Source organism: Gadus morhua, chromosome 6, assembly GCF_902167405.1.
Source record: "Gadus morhua chromosome 6, gadMor3.0, whole genome shotgun sequence".
NCBI classification, from domain to species: Eukaryota; Metazoa; Chordata; class Actinopteri; order Gadiformes; family Gadidae; genus Gadus; species Gadus morhua.
Window position 1 is genome coordinate 13315233 of NC_044053.1, and position 25019 is coordinate 13340251.

Sequence of the window (25019 nt, forward strand, 5' to 3'; positions counted from 1 at the left end):
AAGTGAGTGAGCGCGCCCACGCCAGCGAACACGCTGGTACAGCCGCGGTGCGGTGGGGGCGGGGCCTGTCGGACTGCAAGTTCTGCTATTGATCCCCGGGCCCTCTCGCTACGCCCGTGCTAATCGGGCCGAGCACGCCAGCGCAGGCTAAAAATAGCCTCCCTCACATCAGTCCATGAGTGGGGGCTCCTTCTACGTGCCCGAGCCTCTATCGAGACTAATGTCCCGAGCACTTCTCTGTAGCCCCAACTCATCCTTCCCTCCTCCCCCTCCACCCCCCACACACTGAGCCTCTATCTAGACTAATGTCCTGAGCACTTCTCTGTAGCCCAAACTCATCCTCACTATCTCCCCCTCCACCCCCCCCCCCCCCCCACACACACACACACCCCCCACCACACACACTCGCCCCTTTCCAATGCTCCCCTCTCTCTCTCTCTCTCTCCCTCCCTCCCTCGATGCAATCTCGTCCTACACACAGCTCCACCCCATCCCGATCCACCCAACCCCCGCTCCAGCCTTGGTACGCTGCTCCCCACTTCCTCCTCCTCTCCACCCCCCCCCCCCCCCTTCTGCTCTATCGCTACCAGTCAGATCTAGCTGGCTCCAGCCCCAGCCAGCATCTCTGAGGGTGTTGCCTCTCCCATGCCTTTGTTCAGAGAGAGAGAGAGAGAGAGAGAGAGAGAGAGAGAGAGAGAGAGAGAGAGAGAGAGAGAGAGAGAGAGAGAGAGAGAGAGAGAGAGAGAGAGAGAGAGAGAGAGAGAGAGAGAGAGAGAGAGAGAGAGATGAGGAAGATGTTCTGTGTTTTAAATAAACGCGTTGGTATGTATTCTACGGTGGCGGAGAATATGTTGGTCAAACTGAGGTGTATACTCGGGTCGACGCTGTTTATGTTTTTTAGTGTTCTTAACCATATTTTAAACAATAAACATAAAGATCATATTCGCTCGGATCTCATCGTCCCGGTTCAGAAAGCATGTCAGGTTCGATCCCATGTCGTGCCTTGCCCCAACCCCCAATCAACTACCCCCAACCCCCCGCCCCCCACCACAAAAGCCCCTGGGAGAAACATGTTTACTGCTGCAGTCGCACTGATCGTGTGCAAACCACAACACCCCCTCTCACATGCTGCAGACCCGGGCCCTGGTGTGCCTGATCCCTGTTTGCGCGTGGCCTGATCCACACACACACACAGGCAGGCTTTTGCATGCGCCGGCGTAAGAAGCAGGTCGTCGTGGGGATGGCTGGGTAGGTGGGTTAGTGGGCCAGATGGGGGGAGGGGGGCACGACTCGGGATAGGCAGAGGAGACATGTGAGGCCTGCTATGACAGTCAGGAAGGTGCTGAAGGGAGAAAGACAACTGATCGAGAGAGAGAGAGAGAGAGAGAGAGAGAGAGAGAGAGAGAGAGAGAGAGAGAGAGAGAGAGAGAGAAGAGAGAGAGAGAGAGAGAGAGAGAGAGAGAGAGAGAGAGAGAGAGAGAGAGAGAGATGATTTCAACATTAGCTCGATCAAGTCTTTCTTTGTTCTTTCCTTTGAATGGCTTGGCCCATAAAGGGCATGGGCCATGCTGCACAACAACATATCTTAAGCACACAATCTGCTCTCTAACCAACGCTCTCTATCCTCGCCACACTGAACAGCTCCCGAACACATACTACTGGATATGTTTTGAGATTCATTTTAAATGTATATCCACACACAATGTTATTGTTGTCCTGCCCATGCTAATCTATTGCTCCCTTTCTCCCCCCAAGTCATATATCGTTTATTGCACTTACTGTAAGATTATTCTTCTGGTTTAAGGAAATGGCCATGTCCAGTTTCTTAATGTCAGAGAGTGAAGCAGTAAAGTTCAGCGGTGTTTTGGGTTAATACTTACCGTATCTGGCCAGGCAGAGCCAGCTGTTGGCACATAAACACCCATTCCCTGTAGGCTGTTTGACTACCAAACAACCAGCAAACAACCGCTCCACACCTCCCTCTGCTGACATCAGCCCATCAGGAAACAGTAAGAGAGAGTGTGTGTGTGTGTGTGTGTGTGTGTGTGTGTGTGTGTGTGTCTCGTGTGTGAGAGTGAGTTGTTGTGTTTCCGTGTGTGTGTGTGTGTGTGTGTGTGTAAATATGAGTGTGCGTGTTTCCTATGTGCTAGTGTGTGTGTGTCCTATGTGTTAGTGTGTGTGTGTCCTATGTGTTAGTGTGTGTGTGTTCTATGTGTTAGTGTGTGTGTTTTCTATGTGTTAGTGTGTGTATCCTATGTGTTAGTGTGTGTGTGTGTGTGCGTTCGTGCGTGTGCGTGCGTGTGTGCCTTCATGGGGGTGAGGCATGATGGATCAACAACCCCCAGCTCCAGATTAGTGATTAGCAGTAACTGCAGGTGGGACTTTCCAAGGGCTTGTGCTTGTGCCAGAACAAACAGCCATCTGTCAGCACTCCACGGGGAAACTCATTTTCCTCAGAAATATTCCCACATTGTCACTTTATTGACAACATCTTATCGACACACGACGCCGTAAACTTTCTTCATTTGGCAGTTTCAAAGCGGCTATTCGCACATCTAGATACCCCATCAGGTTCTCCATGCCTCAACGATCGTGATCATGATCGTGTTTCTCACCAATTTGCTGATGAAGCCACTTGCCGTCACTATTGCCACCCACACAATAAACATTTAGCTTTAAAAGAGCCCCTCCTTCATTCAACTATGCCAGTGTGTCTTCAGTTGGATAGGCCCGATCTTCTATCTGGTCCATCAACATCTGCTGCATGACACGCAAGCCAGATGTGAAACCCCACTCACTCCACGCAAGTTCCCGCAACACACGCACACAGACACACATGCACACACACACTGAAACCATTAAAAGCCAGCTGCTCAAGGTCAGCACCCTAATGACATACTTGCTGCTTCAGCTGACTTTAGTCGACCACAACCCACAGTGTGTGAAGCGGCTTTTGTGTGTGTGTGTGTGTGTGTGTAACTGTGAGTTTGATTAACCTACAGTACTGAGCTCTGAGGGAGGACAACACAACACAAACACACCCGGCGGCGACTGCAGCAGCGTGTGTCCGGGCATTTGTTTTCTTCCAATAGCATAATCTTAAGGATTAACATTATGAAGGGCCTTTCCAGCCAATTCTGGTGGACAAAAGCTAATCGCCCCGTGTTTGTGCAACAGTGAAGGCTATTTACAAACCGGATCTGTTATGAATCCAGCAGAGAGCCGACGCCATGCTGCTATATTTAGGACCGCGTCCACCCGGCCATATGGACGCCATCCTACCGATCTGCGGATGGTCGTTTTTCAATTTGATTACACCATAGCTTCACGGCCAGCCAAGGAGTACACACACACACACACACACACACACACACACACACACACACACACACACACACACACACACACACACACACACACACACACACACACACACACACACACAACACACAACACAGTATACGGATGGATGGCAGCATTGTTTCCATGGTGACCTGTTGCATCATCGTGGGAATTGATTGCTGAGTCCAGGTCTCACTACGATGGCGGGAGTGATGCTGCGGATATTAGAATTTTAGATATGCAAAATGGAAGAGGTGTGAAAATACAACGAGAGCGGCCGCTTGGGTTCAGTGAAATGCCAGGGAGGGCAGTGGGTAGGAACTAGAACAACAACAACCATTTTAGTTTGGATAGCAGCGATACCCCCTGTGTAAGCAGAGCGGGTTGCAGCCTCCGTGAGTCTCTGTGATTACAGAGGCTGACCGGGTGAACTACTTGGTGATCCGTTCACTGAGCCATTGTGCATTGTGCTGCAGCCTCACTCACCAACACAACCCCTTGCTGTGCTATTACTTCATTCCTCTAAGGCTCCTGAGTCTAATCAAATCAAATGCATATAACCCTCCTGTTTGTGTATATTAGGCAACATCTGGGCTGGATTCTGCAATGTGTGATCATTTCTAAGAAGTTAGCCTTCTGTACACAATGCCATAGTCTGGCATTTTCTTTTTATTTACATAGTCCCCAAATAGATAGCTGTTAAATAAGCACTGGACTCTGGGGGAAACTATTGATCAAGTAGATCAGCTCAGCGTTACTGCCGAACTTGTTTTGTGGACCTAGAGCGGCCCCTACTGGTCATCAAAAGCTAGGTGGAGAGTGCTGTGTGCTGCTGTGTGCGTATATATAGACAGTTATTGGATCGAGATGTGTGCACCAGAATGCTAAATTCACAAGGGCCTCACACCGGCAGATCCAGATCTCTGAATCGTAAACAGTGTATCTTCCGCTTTTGTGTATAGTTTGGCAAGTTCGAAAAAGCATGTTCACAAAGTGACCAGGCAGATTTCTCAGACTAGCTGAGAACAAGTCTGTTTATATCCCATTTCCTTTCATACCGTGCCCTCCCTCCATCCACTTTTTGTGCCAAGGAAGGAATTAAAACATAATGCATGACTTTCTATTTCCATTTCAAGACAAGTTATATTATTTCAAGGCACAAAAAACATGGCTGTTTGCATATATTCACTACATTTGAATCCTCCTGACGAGTAGAACTTGTGATAATATAACTGCCCTCAAAAGCTTTGAGGTAAACAAGTTCATCAAATTCGACCATTGGTTATGTTTTCTTTCCTCTTAACTGTTGTAGGCTGGCCAGAACAAGCTCCCTCTTCCCAACATATGAGAGCAGGATGAGTCAGCGCTCACTGGAAACCCTGGTTTGTTTGGGAAGGGTTTGAAAAAAAGATTTGACCAAAACGCTGGACCCAAGATTACACAACACCTACTAGACAAGCAACTGGCCTTTTACTTTACCTACGAACAATCATACGTCATGAACTATAACTACTCTATTTGAAGTCGTTCTCAGCAAGTATAGTTAATTGTCAAGCAGTGTTCCTGAGGGAGTGAGACTACATTCAATAAAAAAAAACAAGCATATAAAAGCCCTAGAGTGATTTTAAAGTGATTGTTTTAATGTTTCACTTTCCCTTAGGATAGTCCCTTAGGTAGGGGTTTTCCTCAATACTAAGGATTGCTATATCAATAACTCGAAAGTGAAAGTGGAGATCCCAGGGTAGTGGAATGATATACGGACTGTTGTAGAATCTCTCCTACCCTTAAGTTAAAAGCTCTTGTGAATGCCTGGGTCACCCTGATGTGCGCAATACATTTTGAATGACTCTGATTGATAGCTGGTCTAGAATTAGTCTCTCATGTGGGGATTAGCAGTAGTTTAAAGTTGTGTGTTAAAGCAGCAACACTTTAGAATGGGTATATTTGCCTCTGGGCGGCCCTGCAGTTCCTGATTTGTGATTAACTTTTACGCCACCGTCGTGAAACTTTATGTCATGGACATCTGCGTTGGTTGACAAGCGTAAAGATTTTGGACAGGCCCCTGCCATGAGGTCCGTACGAGGCAAGAAATACCCCAAAAAGTACTAGTACTAGTACTAGTTTTGTAGCCGCTTTTTTTGTATCGTTTCCACCAATGTAATCAGAAGTGAGTTCTACTAGTCAGGCTGCTTTTTACTGTTTAAGAGCAAGGGGGATACATTTCTGAACAGTTAATCTAACGTTATACCCATGGGGACCATTTTGTGAGCCGTTTCCGGTTTAATCGAGATTTAGTGAGGCTATTATTTGTCATTCGCCTTAGTCATTCGCCTATTGGCCAAAGAATGGCTCTAACCAGAGGAGTCTGCTGCCCGACCTTGGGACGCCCCGTCTCCTTGGCAAGTACACACCACTAGACACAGGGGATCTCAGAGTGTCTGTAGACTTGCGACCACTGCCGAACTGACGAAGAGCATACCCATCTCAGAGGAGCAGACTAATATGTACAGACCATGGCCATCACCTTCAAGTTACCATAACTAATTTGAGCTTACAGACCGTCGACCACTGACCCCACTTGCTTCCAGGGTGTATGCACCGCTGTGTGTGTCATGGCCCCAAGCCAGGAAGCCCAGAGCTGGGTAGGTGACAAAGTCCTGATGTTGGAAACTGATCTGGCCTCCAGCTTCTTGTTTGCTGTGCTTTTTCTGGAAAATGGGGGAAAGTTCAATGCTGTCTGTGGGTGGGTGGGTTTAGGGTCACCTGTTGGTGGCGCAAAACATGCTTGAGACCTGGCTTGTGAGTCGTGAGGCGTTGGTGTCCAGAGTTCAGAGCAGGGAGTCTGAGGCTTTGTTTCGAGTGCAGAAACCCAACACAGGGTTTGTCGTGGCATTAGGTGCCATGGCCGCGCACACACACATGCACGGACACGTGCACACCGACATGCACACACACACACACACACACACACACACACACACACACACACACACACACACACACACACACACACACACACACACACACACACACACACACACACACACACACACACACACAATCATGTTCCAAGTCAATGTGATAACACCATCCCCATCACGACCCATTAGAGAGGGTTAGGCTTCTCGGATACGTTTAGTATAATGCCACGGTGTGTGTGGATGGGTGGGGCTCCGTCTGAATTGGTATTTACTCAAATGATTCTTGAGTAAATACAAGACAATGAATGATCTTCATGGTTGAATGCACGTATGCTAAGTCGCTTTGGACAAAAGTGCAAGTTACTTCAGGACTGTGTCATTTTTTTGCACTGTATTTGTACTGATAATCAATATTTCACCTTGTTGTTCTTTATTCTTTATTTTTACCTTTGTTTCATTTGGCAACCTGCTCTGGCAGTGTAGATGTTTATACTCCATGCCAAAAAAGTTCTTTAAGTCAATTAAATTCTTAGAGAACACTCTGGTCCTATTGTTAGCTTTACATCTTTCTAATTGTCAATCTGCCAATAGCAAATAACGCAAACCTCCCAACAGGCCCCCCACACACACACACACACACACACACACACACACACACACACACACACACACACACACACACACACACACACACACACACACACACACACACACACACACACACCAACAGTCCCATCCACCTTGTCTCATGGGTGTAGCCTGTTACTTTACACAATGACATCACTAGCCAGCCCTTAGTGGGCTTTGAAGCACAGCCCAGAGTTCAGGACTGTGCTTAAGCGTTATTTATGCATCTAATAATGGTATCAGAGCAGCTAAAAGAACACATGCAAAGAACATAGAGGGAAAAAGGCGTTGCTATGTAAGCTGTGAATCAAAGAGTCACTAACGGAACAAAGAAAAGCTCTTCTCTCCTCTTTACACTTTCCTCTCCCATCCTCTCTCCTCTCCAAACAAGTGGTGTCGGGAATTATGCCTGACGTCAGCAGCACAGACACGCACGTCACCACACGTACACACAGAGTTTACTGATAGAATGACAGATCGTCGGAGGCCTGAGAACAGATAAACTTCCTGAGGAAGTGCGGCTGCAATGACTGAGACGCTAAGACGCACAAATTAGTCCTTTCTTTCTTTCTTTCTTTCAACAACAGAGATGTCATATCGTCAGAGTTGGCTTCTCCTATTTCCCCTTTTCTGTGGATGGGGGAGGGAGAGGGAGAGGGAGAGGGAGAGGGAGAGGGAGAGAGAAAGAGAGAGAGAGAGAGAGAGAGAGAGAGAGAGAGAGAGAGAGAGAGAGAGAGAGAGAGAGAGAGAGAGAGAGAGAGAGAGAGATGTGGAATAACTTACAATAACATCCAAATCTCTCCATCTCAACACCCCCCCCCACACTCTCCTTCTGGAGTGAGTTCCAGGTTTGCAGGTTGCAGGACAGGAAGTTGTTCATAACCAGAGCTAAAAGTCCAACCGTGTACATGCTACCCCGGGAACAAAACAAAATAAACAGTCTAGCAACCAAAGACGAACAAAACATGTCAACTCATGGAAGAAGTCTGCATAGGATGTTATGGGAAATCACAATGGATGCTAAATGTGTTTCGCATTCGATGGGTCAGGGGCCGAGTGGACTTTCCTCTCCCATGGATGACACGCATGCAATCACACACAGAAGCACACACACACACACATGCACTCACACACACCTACACAAACCAAAAACATAAAAGAGTAAGAGGGGGTGAGAGAGATGGGAAGAGAGCTAAAATTGTACAACAAAGGACAGCTTTATCCCTTTTGGATTCTTCCTGTGTACTGACCCTTTGCCCAGTGGTGCTACACATTAACACTGCTGTCGTTTTGATCTGAGTTTATGTGTCGGAGGTGAATGAACCGCTCATATGACTACAATGCTGGGAACATAACTAGGAATAAATGGCTTGCATCCAATATCAGCAGACTGGTCACATATTATACCAATCTCAACTAATGTATCTTGTAAATGGTCCCTGAAACTAATTAACAAAATAAACTCAACTACAGAAAAGTGGAAAGTTCACAACCACTGACTGACAAAAACATAGGATTATGTAGCTGTTTGCTCGAAATGACGCTGATATTTGAGCTACAGTGCCAAAATGGAATAGATTACTTTGTTAAATGTCATGAAGGAGATACCACGTAAAAAAAGGATGTTTGCGAAACAAGAAATAATTGTATTGTTTGCTTCATTTATAAATGTATCGAATACCTACTGGTAAATACCCTAACTGTCAATATTCCCTCATAAGTCAATGCATGTGCCTTTACAAGAAACGTGTAACGGGTTCACAGACAACCGATTTGTACAATGCCAAACCAGTTATACTGAAACTCATATGCCACACACATTATCTGCAGCTGATTGCAAAGCCTTAGTCACAATATTAGACGATAGTAGTTCCCCCCAGACACAAGGGTGTGGTAATTATTTAAAAATGTCCTTTGACTGACGTGCCTCAAGACACATACTCCCAGAAAATCAATTGTGCTGGATTCATTGGCTTAAGGTTGAATAGAACACAAACTGGCAGGACAACTTCTATTATGAACCACTTGATTAATTTCTGTTTCATTTGTTCGAATTTGATACTACTCTACAATAATTATGACACAATGGTTGTTTATTTAACAGCTAAATGAGCCATATCAGCACGGAATGTTTTTGTTCTCAGAGTCGCTAGTATAATGTGTGTTATTGCCACAATTGTGAATGGTGACAACACACACACACAGGTAAATTTCCATTCCACAGAGACAATCTTCAGTTGTCTTGCTGTGGGAAGGGGTAACTGGCCTGGTCTGCTGTAACACCCCCCCCCCCCCCCCCCCCCCCCCCAAGTTCCACATTATGCAGCAGAAAAACGGATGCATGCCACTCTTAAATTTCCTTCTTGGTTGTGATGTTGAGTGCGGGTTGAACAATGTCTTCTGTGGTAATATGTTCCTTAAGCTCTGATCACATAACCAAAACCAAAATCAGCTACTACCTGTTTCCGAAAAGCAAGTCTTTGCAGTTCTGCATAGTTAAGTGTTTTTTATTAACGGTGACTGTAGCAAATTTAAAGTTAATTAATCAATTCGATATTTTAACAATATCTGATAGATGATAGTTATGACTATGGCCATCATGCGTTGAACAAAACGCTGACACGTTCAAAAACCAATGGGCAGTGTATTACAGGACCATAGACATACAGCGATACCAGAGTATCGCTGTATAAAGGGCATCCTGTCAAACACTACATCCACACGTGAACCTTTGAAGCAAGTTAAATATAACCCCAGTTGGAGCTTGGTCTGTTTGCTGTCCTCCATTCATTTCATAGCAGTGTGTCAACAAAACCCACATTTTTAAGGCAGTTAATCATTCCATCGATATATAATCTGAAACAGAGACCTCACACAAACCTATAGCGCAGCGACCCCGTTTCCAACACCAGATAATCATCGTTTCTTTATCCGTGCACCGTGGCCCTACAGACCGCAGCTGAAGCTCTACCGAGACGTTCTGTTTATCTGTCTGTCTCACTGTCTGTCTGGCCTCCATCTCGCTGGCATCGACCGCTAGGCCAGTCACAACACTACTTGTTTCCGAAAAGCAAGTCTTTGCAGTTATGGATAGTTTAGTGTTTTTTATTAACGGTGACTGTAGCAGTTTCGAAGTTAATTAATCAATTCGATTTTTTAACAATATCTGATAGATGATAGAAATGACTATGGCCCTTATGAGTTCAACAAAAGCGCTGACACGTTCAAAAACCAATGGGCAGAGTAGTACAGGACCATAGACATACAGCGCAGAACAAAAAGCACCCTACGCACGATACGAGCACCGTCCCGGACACGTGGCGCTCGCCTCCAAACCCAAGGCCTGGACCCGGGTACAGTGCGGGACAGCCCAGCAGGGACTGGACGGAATTTTCCACACGATACCCGATAGAGATCAGGGACTCATCCGGGGGCCATAAACAGGTTTGAGGCCGGTCGGCCCCCGACGTCAGTCCGCCTCGAGAGGGTCTGTGTTTGACAACCACAGAGGACTGGACGCCAGCGGAAAATTACCACACCCAGCCTCACGCACAAACACATGTATTCGCACACGAGTGAACCTGCCAGAGCCGCAGAACCTTGACGGTAAACCGACCCTACATATCTGCCTCGTTCGACGATACCTCGGCAGCTTGCGTTTTTATGGTCCGGGGGCGGAGGGGCGCTGGGGGGGGGGGGGGGGGGGCGAGGGCATGGTTCTGTCGTCAAGGGCGCCGGCCCGCAAAAGACATGGCCGCCGTGATGGGCCTCAGTGTGTGTTCAGTTTGTGTTCAGTGTGTGTTCAGCTAACGTGTGTCGTGCAGAGAAGGTGTTGGAGGAAGGAATTTGCAATGTGCAGGGAATCTGACGGTGTGGTATTTATTCATCATTACGTAACATAAGTGAGCCTAGTATTGCAGGCTGTTGAATCAACACACAGAGAATAGATGACGGAAACTTCTCTATAAAGCTTCACAAGGCTCCTGCCTTCAGGCTCCTTAATTTCTTTCTGGCTGCAAATGAGACTCAGTAAGTGGCTGAGGCCAACACAAACAAGTGTGCTTTCTCCCCCTGGGAGCCAGAGGCGGGCTTGGCTGTACCGAGGCCTCAGTCTGACTGATGGAGCACCAAGACCGCCCTCCCGGACGGGATTGGTTAACGGTGAGACCAAAGACAGGCATTATGACTTCTGTGGGTGTGGCTGTGCGGTGGGGAGGGCTCACCTGGGTCCCCAGGCATCCCAGCATCATGTGGGTGAGCAGCTTGGCAGCGAACATGGGGACACGGGAGCACAGCAGGTGGGACACGATGGCCAACGCAAAGCCTGGCGGGGGAAGGGAGAATCCAAGGTCATTCAGGTCAAGCCCAAGTAAGCGTCTTTACAAGCAGCTAATGCTCTGTGTGAGGGTGGTAAGAATCTGGAAGGGTTCAAAATTAAATGAGTTGGCTAAGCCAAAGAAAAAGACAAAAAAGCTAAACAATGCCAGAACAAAAGAAACATAGTGGAGATTAATAAAGAAATGGGAAAAATCCACCAGAATCACCAACCGCCTTTTGAATGTACACTAGACCAGGGATTCATGCTGGTTTTCTACTTCAGATCTACTTCATTCTCACTTAAGGGTTCACTGGCCACAGGCAACCTAAAGTACGATATTTTGGAACCCAAATTTAACGCAACCACCCGTACCATGTGTTTCTATAAATATTGCATTGATTATGGCGTTGAGGGGAAAAATACCGTTAGTATTGCAACCCAAAAAAACGTTATTGTTATAATAATTCAGCGGTTCACCTACAGCGCCCCTTATGGCCGGGAGCCAGTGAGCTAGATATTGACCACAGTGCGTGTAGTGGCTGCGTACCTGATATGCAGATGAAGCCGGAGGCGTAGAAGGCTTCGTTATAGGAGGAGGAGGCGCCCATGGAGGCGGTGTAGACGGAGAGGTGGGAGCACGCACACTCCACGTACCTCCCGCCGTCCTCCACCACCCGGCAGACCTGCTCCTCCGACAGCCAGCTGGAGGAACAACCAGGAGGAGGAGGAGGAGGAGGAGGAGGAGGAGGAGGAGGAGGATAAGAAGAAGAAGAAGAAGAAGAAGAAGTAAAGAAGAAGAAGAAGAAGAAGAAGAAGAAGAAGAAGAAGAAGAAGAAGAAGAAGAAGAAGAAGAAGTAAAGAAGAAGAAGTAAAGAAGAAGAAGAAGAAAAGAAGAAGAAGAAGAAGAAGAAGAAAAAAAAAAAAGAGGAAGGAGAAAGAGAAAGAGAAGAGAGAATAAGAGACTCTAGCAGGGGCATTTCATTAAACAAGACCAAACAATTTATTCATAATTCTGATGATATTGTCAGGAACCAGCCTGACTGACGGCTGAGCAATGCCAAAAGCCCTGAGGCTTCTAGAAATCAGTGATGACGCAAATAAGCTCCTTTGAATGATTCAGGATAAATACAGAGCGTGTGGGAAACATGTTTGTGACAACCTCTGAAATGTTTGAAACCAAAAATAACAGATTGAGCTTCCAACTTTTCATAATAACAGAAACCCTTTTTTTTCCTTTTGCCGAAGAATAGTTCCTCTTCTGTGTCAATATCCGTAACCTCTCTCTCTCTCTCTCTCTCTCTCTCTCTCTCTCTCTCTCTCTCTCTCTCTCTTTCAGTATGGAATGAATCTTACAGACAGCTGTTGCTTAGATCACAGAAGCTGCCAGATCTTTGTAACTCGCTGTTCTTGCCAACTGCAGTTCCAGGCCAGGGTGACTTCCTTGGGGACTGTGTTCAACACACAGTGCGGGGAACGGGCCAAGTGCATACGCCTCAAACAGGAAGCCCTCGGGACTTACTTGACCCGACACAGGAAATGATGTGAATTGAACTGGGCCCCCCACCCTGATGTATTGGTCTGAGGCCTTTAAGATAAGCGTCCATCTGGCCACGAGGACATACACGCATGGCATGGCAAACGTTAACGACGCTGAAGAATACACTGGTTTACACCGTCTTCGACACACAGACTTGCACTCCTCCACCTCATCCTTATACAACTCTGCTTTCCTACTGAGTCACGGCGGCCTGACGCTGGCCTGATGGCCGCCAGAGAGCCTGAAGAACAGACGGTAGGACCACAGCGGTGCCAGTGACTCCTGAGAGCGTCGACCGAGAGGGCTGGCATCACTCGGTTCGTGGGCATGATGGAAACCCTGCAAACACCTACAGTGCCTTAAGTGTCGCATGTTCAATCCTGTAACCCGACAACCGGAGAAGATAATGGAGGAAGTCTGGAGGAACTGCAATACAGTTGCAGTTGATTAACCGAGAAAACGAATTATATCACACGAAATATGTTTTATATTTATATGCTTTGTGGTGTTTCTGACAACATGGAGGGGGTGCGGGTCGTGTACCTCTCTGCCGCCCGGTTCCACAGAAGGCACAGGGACTGGCCCGCCGGGGCCCGCTGCCCCGAGGTATGGATACGATACATCACCTCCATACCGTCGGCCAGGGGCCCCGAAGCTCTGTCCTGCAGGCTGACGGAGAATACCTGGAGAGAGACGCAGAGGCAGGAGTAAAGGAGACGTACAGAGAGAGTGAGAGAGAGACAGAGGGAGAGAGAGAGAGAGAGAGAGAGAGATAGAGAGAGAGAGAGAGAGAGAGAGAGAGAGAGAGAGAGAGAGACAGCGAGAGAGAGAGAGAGAGAGAGAGAGAGAGAGAGAGAGAGAGAGAGAGAGAGAGAAAGAGAGAGAGAGAGACAGCGAGAGAGAGAGAGAGAGAGAGAGAGAGAGAGAGAGAGAGAGAGAGAGAGAGAGAGAGAGAGAGAGAGAGAGAGAGAGAGAGAGACAGAGGGAGAGAGAAAGAGAGAAAGAGAGAGAGAGAGACAGCGAGAGAGAGAGAGAGAGAGAGAGAGAGAGAGAGAGAGAGAGAGAGACAGAGGGAGAGAGAAAGAGAGAAAGAGAGACAGCGAGACAGCGAGACAGCGAGACAGCGAGACAGCGAGACAGCGAGAAAGCGAGAGAGCGAGAGAGCGAGAGAGAGAGAGAGAGAGAGAGAGAGAGAGAGAGAGAGAGACAGAGAGAGATAGAGATACAAAGAGAGAGGGAGAGAAATGGCCTGGATCATCACTGCCACCTGGTGGTGGTTATTATAAAAATGCGTCATTATACATTAATTATTAAGATAAGACCTGAGTAAGTATAGGATATACTTTGAGAGTGTTAAACAGAGCTTTCAAAGGCCTTTGCTCCAGAACAATTCACACACATTTAAAAAACATTGCTCTTCACCTCACCGTCACACCTATGCATCAACACTGCAATAGCATCGCCGTGACGGCGGTTGCCACGGAGAGAACACTAAACATTACAACAACAAAGCACTGCTCTGGAGCAAAGGAGTCCTCCTGTTTTTAGATTGAATTACAAGCGATGCCGTCGGGCCCCTGGGGGCCGTACCTTGCCGTTGAGGGCCAGGGCCTTGTCTCCGGTGAGGAACCAGTGGTCGGTGGTGTACTCCGTCAGCTGGAGCAGGCGGCAGGCGGAGGGCAGCAGCGGGCCTGCGGTGGGCGGCGGGACCGCCAGCAGGGCGTCGGGCAGCTGGAAGGTGTCGGCGTTGCGGCCCGTGAAGACGTAGCCGTTGACCTGCGTGGGGTACCAGTGGAGGGCCGAGATGGAGAGGTAGGGGCAGGTGTCCAGGATGGTGAGGCCTCTGAGGGGGGGGGGGAATGAAGTCCACGGTAAAACGCCGCGTAGCCTCAGAGGAAATCCCTCTCACTCGACGACCGCCCCTTTAACTCATTTACCGTTACATTCCAGGCAACAGAAAATATATATTTCTGACTCAGAGGGCGTCAGCGGCTCAGAAGGTGGAGTGGATTGCCGAGGTGCCCCTGAGCAAGACACCTGACGCTACCTGACGCTACCTCTCCCGAGGAGAGCTCGCCCTGCATGGTCGACACCGTCGTCGGTGCATGAAGTGTGTTTGACAGGCAATCAATGGGAAGCGCTTTGAGCGGACACAGGTCTGAAAAGGGCTGTATCAACGCAGTCCATTCATTATTGACCTTACATTCAAACGTTTTCAGACATATTCGGGTTACCCCAGAGCATCAGGGAGTCAAATCTCCCCACATCCTGGCAAAAGAAAGCTTTAATGGGTCGTGTTCCTATTTGGGGGGGGGATACTGACCGCTTCCCGGGCTCTCCACACTGGCTCCCGGTCAGCAGGGAGAAGGCGAACCGCTCGGCCAGCTCCGACAGCTGGCTGAGGCCCCGGGTGTCTCTCTGGCTGGGGTTGGCCATGGCGCAGAGCAGGTCGTAGGTCAGCCCCCGACTGCTCTCCTGTAGAGGGTTCCCCTCCGCCTCCGCCAGGACCTGCTCCCAGGGAAACACACCCGTCGGGTCAACGTTTTGGAGAAAGGGACTGACTCGTTGTTTGGTGTGTGAGTGTGTGTGTGTGTGTGTGCGCATGTGTTTGCGTGCGTAGCTACTATGCTATGTCATATTTGCAAAATAAGTCTATGTGTAATGTCATGTCTATGACATGATTATGCAAGTCACAGTGATTCCAGCTGAACGTTTACGCCTAACATAAACATTATGTATGCAGTGTTTAAGGAAAACTTTTCCTTTGGTCCCGGTTTTAAAATAAACACTCGCTCCTCCTCGTCTCACAAGCTCTGATCTTTCTGCTTAACATCTTTCTCTCGTCTCGCCTTCGTTCTCTCGCTTGTGCTCCTCCGCCTACTCCTTCTCATCTAAACAACTTCTCACTTCTCCGCTCTCTTCCTCCCCCTTCACTCTGCTTGCCTACTGAGTCACAGCGGCAGGACGCTGGCCTGGTGGCCGCCAGAGAGCCTGATGAGGAGACAATAGGAGAGGCTCCAGTGACGAGTGACTACTGGGAGGATCGACCGAGAGGGTTGTCTGTCTGCAGGATGGAAACTTCTCATGGACGTACAGGGCCTTTAAGTTTGGCAACTACAGTCGACGTCATTGACCGACCACTGTGGGGAATTTCTGTAATCACACTCATCGGAGGGGTCCAGTAGCAGCAAGGACAAGGATAGAGAACCCACCAACACCAGAACCCCACCAGTCAGACGTGGCACCTTTACAAAAGGATCGATAAAAGATAGATCTATTGTTTACTCATGACTCGAGAGGCCATCGCTTTCTCTTTCGCTTTCTTTCTTTCTCTTTCTCTTCCACTCTCTCTCTCTCTATCCCCCTCTCTCTCTCTCTTTCCCTCTCCCTCCCTCCCTCTCTCTCTCTCTCTCTCTCTCTCTCTCTCTCTCTCTCTCTCTCTCTCTCTCTCTCTCTCTCTCTCTCTCTCTCTCTCTCTCTCTCTCTCTCTCTCTCTCTCTCTCTCTCTCTCTCTCTCTCTCTCTCTCTCTCTCTCTCCCTCCCCCTCTCTCTCTCTCCCTCTCACCTTCCCCAGCGCCACCAGCACGGCGGTGGTCTGCTCGGGGGCGAGCAGCGCTGTGGCCTTGTTGATCAGCCCCTGCAGCACGCGGTCCATCACGGCCGCGTCCAGCGGCTGCTGGAGCGTCTGCAGCTGGTCCAGCAGCGCCCACACCGCCGCGGCCTCCGCGTCCGCCACCAGGGTGACGTTGGCCACGCCCAACTGCGGGTGCACCCGGGCCCCGCCCGACGCGTCGTGGAGCTCCACCCGGAAGCGCTTGGGGGTGGGCTCGGGCGAGGCCTGGCCCGGGGTCAAGGTCACCGACAGCGTAGCGCTGCTCTGGCCCCGGGCGAAGGTCAGCTCGTCCTCCTGCTGGAGGAAGTCCCGGCCGGCAACCGCGGGCCATATCATGGAGCGGCCCACCGCCTCGGGCTGGGGCAGCACCTGTAGGGGACGGCGGCAGGGAGAAGGGGGGGGACGGGGGAGGGAGGGGACGGGGGAGGGAGAAGGGGGATGGAGGGAGGGAGGGGATGGAGGGAAGGAGGGGACGGGGGGGAGGGAGAAGGGGGTTGGTGGGAGGGAGGGGACGGAGGGCGGGAAAAGGGGGACGAGAGGGTGGATGAGACACATGGGATGGATGGAAGGACGGATGATACAGATAGATTACTTGATGAAGGGATCCAAACTGAACAACGACCTTAACCCTATGAAACGAGCCATTAGCATGACGCCATTGTTCCACTGGTTGCCTGCCCCTCTGTGCACTGCTCCGGGGCCCACTCACCAGCATGCGGTACCGCACCGTCAGGACGCCGGCCGCGCCGGCCTGCCTGTGGACCTGCAGGTCGAGCCGCGTGGCCTTCAGCGTGGCCACGGGCAGCCGGGAGGCCGCCGCAAAGTAGATCAGGCCGCTGGGGGGGGCGTCGCTCTCGGCCAGGGTGACGTTGGCGAAGCGCGCCGTCTGGTTGATGGAGGCCCCGGAGCCCACCTGGTAGATCTCCACCAGGAACCAGCTCCGCCCCTCTGGCTCCTGGTACGCATGGAGACATGGGATGAGGGCGAGGACGAGGAAAGTGCTTTACTCCCTGGATCCCTCCTGCCATGTGTTCCAGTACCCATACTACCATACTATTTAGTACTCCAGAAAAAAGTTAGTAGGTCCCAATACATAGTATGGAAAATGCAGCAGGCCAAAAATACCAGGATGGCACAGCAGAAGATACATGGGTGGCACTACAGGTGTACTAATCATTGACATCACCTGTAGTGTGTCCCAATTGTACTCATACTTTGTGTAAACGGTACGTACTTTGTACGGGTAGCTGCAGTAGGTACTACAAGTAAAAAGGAAAAGTGTGCAATTTGGAACGCAGCCTTGTTCTTGGTTCTCCTAATTCTTATGTTATGTGTTTTTTTTTTGTGCAAAGGCTGCCGAGGACTCCCCATTAAACCCATCACAGGCCGATCCGTTACAGAGACATCACAAACTGAATAGACTGTTCCTCTGCTGACATGCTACACCCACGCCGTCTCCTGGCACGATGTCACCTGACCCACACCAGGGAGAAACCAGAAGCCGGTCAGGATAGAGGAGTCGAGGGGCCAGTGTGGCTACAGACGTGTTCTGTTCCTGCTCGGGGGAGCCTGCTCTGATGAATGGTACACACAGCGAGGAGGGCCACGATGCGTCAGGACCACCCACTCAACCATCGCTCCAATTGTCCGCTCCCACAGAGCCATTGCGTGTTCTTAGCATGTCACCGTTCAAAGTTAGTCATGTTTAACACGCGCCACAGTCCCACGCACATACGGGATCCACCCCCTTCCATGAATCATTATGTTCACGGCTGTTCAATCCCATTTTTAGATGCTTTTCACACCTGCGTATTATTCATTGTAGGGGTGATGCATCTAAAGCTAGACTGTACACGATGGGGATGGCGACACTCTGGGAGTCCCCATTCCTAACCTCTATTGGTCCGTGACCATCATGAGGTCCAACCCTTGAATCCCCAATGCAAAACACACACTCTCCCCCGAGTACATCCTTCTACCCCGACCAGCCGCTCAACCACCCAGTGAACGTCAGCGAATCGCCCCACCCAGTAGTAGCATCAAGGCAGTCCATGCCTGGAAACATTGAAACCTTTGGAACAATTCATCAAACATGATTCATGACATTATTTCACAAAAAACAAAGCGTCGAATAACTAGCGTAGCTCAGGTATCGTCTGTTGAGTCCCAGTCCACATAACTAACCCCATATGCAACGCTCCACATGTACACATTTGTGGAGCCATGAATTCTTTAGCGTGAGGGTTAGGGTGACCTGGCCCCTAAGGTTGGATAACAGCGACACTGCAGACGACCCTATACAAAACGCACACCGGTCCGTCTCATGTCAGCGGACTGACCTCGTCGGGCCGGACCTCCAGTGTGAGGACACAACGCGTCTGACCCCTCAGACACAGCACGGCGCCCGAGGTGACGAGCAGCTCCTGGGTCAGGTTCACCCTGCCGCTGACCAGTGATGGGGCACCCGCGCTGTGGGTGGCTCTCCAGAAGACCTGCACGTCCTCGAAGGCTCTGCTCACAGGGGGGGGGGGCAGCGAGGGGGTTCAGGGCTACACCAGAGTACAGCTCAAACAACAGCAAGGTCCTATGGCGTGTGAAAGCACACACCCGACACACTAACACACACTCATAGACATACAGACACACACACACACGCAAACGGACACGGACACACACACACACACACTTTGTGTGTCTGTGTTTTGACCTCAGGAAGAACAGCACTCGTCTGTGTACGACACAGACACACAGACACACACACACACACACACACACGCACGCAGATATACTGACACAGGTCTTTCCTCATTCTATCATTCATCATCGTGATTATAAATACAATGTTTCAAATATTATATTTTATTGCCCCTACTATTTTCCTGTTCATATTTGTACTTATATGTAATTCCTGTTAATATATATTCCTGTATCTGCCTCTTGAGCAGAGCAATAGTGACAGAGAGCTGAAGAACGACTGTGAGTGTGAATCCTGGCGGATGTGATGGGGCGGTCCAGCTACCTGTTCTCCTGTCTCTGCAGCACCAGCTGGGCGGTCCTGTTCTCCGAGTCCTCGTCCAGGGTCTGACCCACCAGGGACCCCCGGCTGAAGCCCACGATGCCGTTTTGGAAGTCGCTCCCTGGGATGGGGGGGGGGACCAGGGGGGAGGGAGGGAGGGAGGGGAGGGAGTGATGATACACAACAGTTTCAACTGATTTCCACACCCGTGTGATGCCTTCATGTACAATGACCCAAACATCGTCCCCTGCCCCTTCTTAAGGTCCGGACCCCCCCATTGGTTGATGAGGGCAGAGGCAAAGTTCACCTAAGTCCTGGTCAAAATTGTAGTGGCAGAACTGGGCCGTATCCATGACAACCACGGTCTGACTAGAGGGACCCCTTTGAACAGGTAAGGAACCCTCATCTTATTTCTTGATGAAAAGGTTGTTTGTTAACCATTCAGTAATGGGGGATAGTGGTTCCACTCCGAGGTGAAAGGTTCCCAACATTCCCTTCTTTCTCCTCAAGGACTTCTGGATTCAAAGATTCGCTGGATTCGCACACATACAAGACAACAAGGAAACAGATCCACATCTTACCGAGGATGACGATCTTGGCGAAGGCCCCGAAGCCCTGATGGTCGGTGCGGTCGGCGATCTGCCCCCCTCCCTCTGGGTCGGAGAGGTAGACGAAGAAGGCCTCCTGGCCCTCGGGCTCCGAGTCGTCCAGGATGAGCAGCAGCACCGCCGCCTCGCTCTGCCCGGCCTGCAGGCTCACCACACTGGAGGCCAGCCGGAAGTCCTGCCCCTCCCGGGCCAGGGTGCCGTTGTAGTCCAGAGCGAAGGGGAGGGCCGTACCCACCGTGACTCCGCCTACGGAGAGACCGCCGGCGGTCAGAGGGTACGGGAGGAGGCCGATCGGGGAGCGGCCCAGGGATATTTCTACTGCTCAACGGCCACACCCTGTACTGTTGGCCGTAGGACTACCCTTCACCTGCTGCTCTTCTCTTTAGACAATACTGCTACCATAATTATTGACAATCTTTATTCACAATCGCAATGGGTTCACAAACTCAACACAACAACAACAACAACAACAACAACAGCCCACCTCCGTAGGCTTGGACCCGGACGCTGGCGGCGGCGTCCAGGCCGGCCCCGCCCGGACCGGCGTCCCTGCGGACCCTCAGCTCCACCCTCTTCTCCTCAACGCCGTCCTGCTCCCGGTCCTCCTCCGTGTGGACCAGGGCGGGCCCGATGCTCAGCACCCCTCCACCTCCTCCATCTCCTCCACCTCCTCCGTCTCCTCCATCTCCTCCTCCGTCTCCTCCACCTCCGTCTCCTCCTCCGGTGGCGTTGCTGGCCCTGATGGTGACCCGGGCCACGCTCTGCTCCCGGTCGATGCGTGGCCGGGCGCCGGGCGCCGCCCCCAGCGCCCGCACGTCGGTCAGGTTGACGTAGAAGACCTCGTCGGGCTCGGCGAGCGAGTCATTTGCGATGGCGAGCCGCAGCGAGGCGCGGGTCTGGAGCGGCGAGTCGAAGGCGACCCGGCCGTCCGCCACGGCGCCGAAGTCCTCGTCCGCCGTGGCGCTGCCCGAGGCGGTGGCGTAGGACAGGACGGCGCGGCCGCCGCGGCCGCCGTACAGGCGCTGGACGTGGAGCGTGACGTTCTGGGCGTCCTCGTCGACCAGCACCTGCCGGGACTCGCGGGTGAACCGGTACACGCCCAGCGGCTCCACCTCGGCCACCGTGAAGCCAGGCCTGAGGGGCGGAATCACACGTCCTCAACACCACTCACTTTATGAACAAACCATCAGAAAATAACTAACTATTCCCATCCCCTCCATGCATGCACTGAGTTAATCAGCCCAGACTTTCCCTTTCATGTTGAATGCGCAGGTATCAATGCAGACTGTTAAATCATTCATCTCTCCCTGGACTGTACACAATGTGGTGTTGCCAACAATCTTATCCTGTGTCATGCTATCTCTGTTGTATACAGGGAATGGGTTAACCTAGCGATTGTCAGTGCTGTGCACTTGGTTCTATGAACATCCTAACTGTACTGTACTAATATATCATATTGTTGTTTCACCTTCTTCTGACAAATGTATTTATTCTAAGTCGTGTTGGATGAAAGCGGCTGCTAAACGCCCTAAATGTAAATGTACATGGTACACAGTGGTGTAGTCTACGTGATACGCAGGTATATGCCGTATACCCACTAGGAACGCACCAGGATTTGCGTATACCCACTTAAAAATGTGCACGGATACGTATCAATCGTCTTGTAACAGATCTTTCACTTCTGTGTTTATTTTTCGCAAATACCGGTTGGGTATAACTGCAATAAAATACTTTAAGCAGGTGAAGTTATCTCCTACATTCACCATTCAGAAAATTCCCCCTGCGCGCTCGCGCTCTGCCCTGTCTCTGTTACGAAGCGCGAAGCTGCCCCTGCATCTCTGCACGTTAGTTGGCGGGCCGAGCCCCTCCTTCTCGCGCGTGTGTGTGTGTGCGTGCGTGCGCGCGTGCGTGTGTGTCCAGTCCTCCCATATTAATGTGTAAACCACATAATAAGTAGTCAACAGAAGACAATGTTTTAATCCCACTTTATATCTCCTTGTTACTTTTAGATGAGAACCCCTGGCCAGCCTTTCAGACTGGGTGTCAGGCTAGGGAATTTAAAAACAGGCATCCTTGGTTAGAGTGGAGGGAAAAAAAGTTAGCTAAATGTCAGCCAACATACAGTTGGTATACACAATTGAAATTCATAATGTTAATCACTATGCAAATGAGAGTATAGCTAATTCATGGTCATTTTTAAGGTGCAGTAATTTCACACTTTTACAAAATTTAATTACTGTATGGTATGTTAGATAACAACAGTAAGAGCTCAAATTAGAGCAATTGAAAGAGTGAAACATTAGTCTCCTGTCATCTCCTTCTCATGCACTGGTTAGCCATGGTTGTAAACAGTTCATTAAATTATTTTGAGTAGATTTTGTCCTTGTTTAGCATGTGCTATTGCTACTATAGACATACAAAGGACAACTTTTAATTTTTGTATTCTATTTGTTCATACTGTTATTAAAACTGATAAACCTACTCAGCTTTCCATGATTGTTGATAATCGTTATACTCTTAAATCAGCGGGTTGTAGACCCCTGCGTTGGTGAGTGTGGTGCGACACCCCATAAGCGCCACACACGTACACGTACTGGTGGGACGGGTTTGTAGGAGGCTGGGAGGGAATCATCACAGTATACCCACTACAATAAAATAGACTACACCACTGATGGTACATGAGTTGTCACAAGACGCTATGAATGCTGGGTATTCACCTGAGCTGGACAGCGGCTGTGGTGTTGGTGCCGGGGCTGGCAGCAGTCAGATGTATGGCGTAGGCCGCAGGCGCCGAGGGGTTCCACGGAGCGGTCAGCGCGATGGGCCGGCTCCTCTCGCCGTGGGCCAGGCTGACGGAGCCTGGAGGAGCGGGGGACAGCCGTGTGAGGGACGGACCGCTGCTATGACAACAGCAGACCTTTGAGCCGCGGCCATACTGGCTGCTGGCAGCGGTTCACAAGGAGTCTGTGCAATGCACTGGGTTCTGTGTTCGGTCAAGAGGTCTGCACTGGTTGAAATAAATCAAGAACGTGCGACTAAAACGCACGCAGTGAGCTCGACCCATGAATAACTCTGAAATTGTGCGGTATAAAATAGTACTGGGTTGTGTAAAAATTTTTTTTTTTCGTGTAACAAGGTGTAACTGTACGGCTCCGTCAGATGCCGAACAGATATCAAACATAATGTCAGGAATGGCTTTGTGGCATTGTATGGCTGACGCCATACAATGCACGGCACAAAGGATTATTGGAAAGCACGATTAGTGCGATAGCTTGTTGTGCGTGAAACCCCTTAGGACAACATTTTAACTTTGGTTAACTTTATGCGCATGACCTTGTGTTCTATGGACAGTTAACATTCAGTGATGAGCACTGAAAACCTTTCCTAATGTTAAGCATCCAGCGGTAGCGTTGTGATTGCACACCAGCAGCAGTAGAGAGGTGGTTAGGTCAGATATATCTGTAAGGCCCTACCTGCTGTTGGGCTGACAGCTCCAGGTGTGAACCCGGGCGGCGCCAGGCCCGGAGGGTACCCCGTTCTCCAGTCCACGGTGACCCCCCCAAAGAGGCCAGTCCGTGACACTGTTGCCTCGCACTGCCCCGTTTCCAGGCTGGACACCAGGAGGACCACCGAGGCAAAGCCGACCTGGCGGGGCCGCACACAGGGAGGGAGGAGAAAAAGGGAAGTAATCAGGGGTTTATTTCTGTTACGCCTCACAAATCCAACTTAACATTAGAATCTGAGCTCAAATCACAAATCTCTTTCCTTTGCTTCATATTTGGATCGACCAATCTCGTTGCAGGAGGCAGGGAACCGTCGGCCAGCAGTGGTCAAGCCAGCACTTTTTAGTCTTACCACTGTGGAAACCCCCTTCTGAAGGATTTATCCAGTCGCGCAAATGGGTTTTCCTCAGTAAAACGCCTCCTTAACGAAACAACAAGGTGTAATCGGCCCCTGGCTGTGTTTGGTTCGTGGTCCCGGCGCCGAGTCATCTCCCCAGATGTTCTACCCTAACAGAGTTGGACTGCTGGAACCAAGATTCATTTGGGATGGAGCCTCACAGGACAAAGGCCTCGATTGCTTCTATGGACCTTGACAGCGTTGGGCAGTTAGAAGATTGGGCCTAAAATAGATTTGAACACACAATCACTCTCCCTTTATTAGATTCTGACACTCGCTGTAGCGCGATTTGTTTTAATTTACAAGTCCTGACAAAGCTAATTGTTGACAGCGGAGCCGGGGATGTGAATTAGGTTACCGACCGCAGAAATCCAGTTACGACCGGGGGTTGGCCGTAATATTTAATGAAAATTCAAAGTGACATAAAAGTCGATAGGGCAAACGCCATGACTCAGATCCAAGCAAGCTCATTCCGAAAGAACAGGCGGTTTACATCAGTTCAACACACACACCCATTCACAAATAAATATATAATCTGTAATGCGGCCCTTAAAGCCCTTTGCTTCTTTCTTTCTTTTTTATTTATTATACAGGAAAGTATTAAAAGTAACAAAGTTACAATTTAAAACGGGCCTGTCTCAGTAAAATAGCTGATTTCCAGCAGGTTCCTGTTCTGCAGCATATATAACATGTAACAGGGACAAGGCACATCACACGTCACATTTACATACAACACATAACAGGGACATAGCACGTCAGACATCAGTAGGACAATCATATAGACAGCAGACTGAGCACAGACAATGATCTATATAATTCAGTGTTCGCAAGTGTATGTGGTGAGTAGTAACAGTTGATAAGCTTTTTTGCACTGTGTGATGGATTGTAATACTCTAATGTGATGGGGAATGCAATTCCAGACTTTTGTGAAAGTATGGATGAAGGACCTCTGCCCATAGCCGTTATTGTACGCGGGCACTGGGTGGAGGGCCATGGAGACAGATCTAGTGACTCGCACTTGGGGCATCTTATGCATTGGTAAGAGGGAGATGAGTGTTTGTGAAGTGCTGTGTTGGAGTTGAAAGTAAAATGTGATAGCGTGACTGTCAATACAATTTTGAAAGGACAGAGCGTGTG

At 49.8% G+C, this 25019-nt stretch overlaps 1 protein-coding gene across 1 annotated transcript in view; it reads right to left on the minus strand.

Moving 5' to 3' along the window:
• adgrv1 (adhesion G protein-coupled receptor V1) overlaps positions 1–25019 on the minus strand; it is a 127446-nt gene that overhangs the window by 37044 nt on the left and 65383 nt on the right. The window contains exons 75-87 of the mRNA XM_030359141.1: positions 23456–23627; positions 22700–22841; positions 20467–21116; positions 19956–20228; positions 19378–19495; positions 18698–18869; positions 17068–17313; positions 16311–16727; positions 15069–15253; positions 14336–14588; positions 13289–13428; positions 11756–11910; positions 11114–11214 (exon numbers count right to left, since the gene is read on the minus strand). Coding sequence (XP_030215001.1) covers positions 11114–11214; positions 11756–11910; positions 13289–13428; positions 14336–14588; positions 15069–15253; positions 16311–16727; positions 17068–17313; positions 18698–18869; positions 19378–19495; positions 19956–20228; positions 20467–21116; positions 22700–22841; positions 23456–23627 — 3024 coding nt within the window. The remainder of the gene's footprint in view (positions 1–11113; positions 11215–11755; positions 11911–13288; positions 13429–14335; positions 14589–15068; positions 15254–16310; positions 16728–17067; positions 17314–18697; positions 18870–19377; positions 19496–19955; positions 20229–20466; positions 21117–22699; positions 22842–23455; positions 23628–25019) is intronic.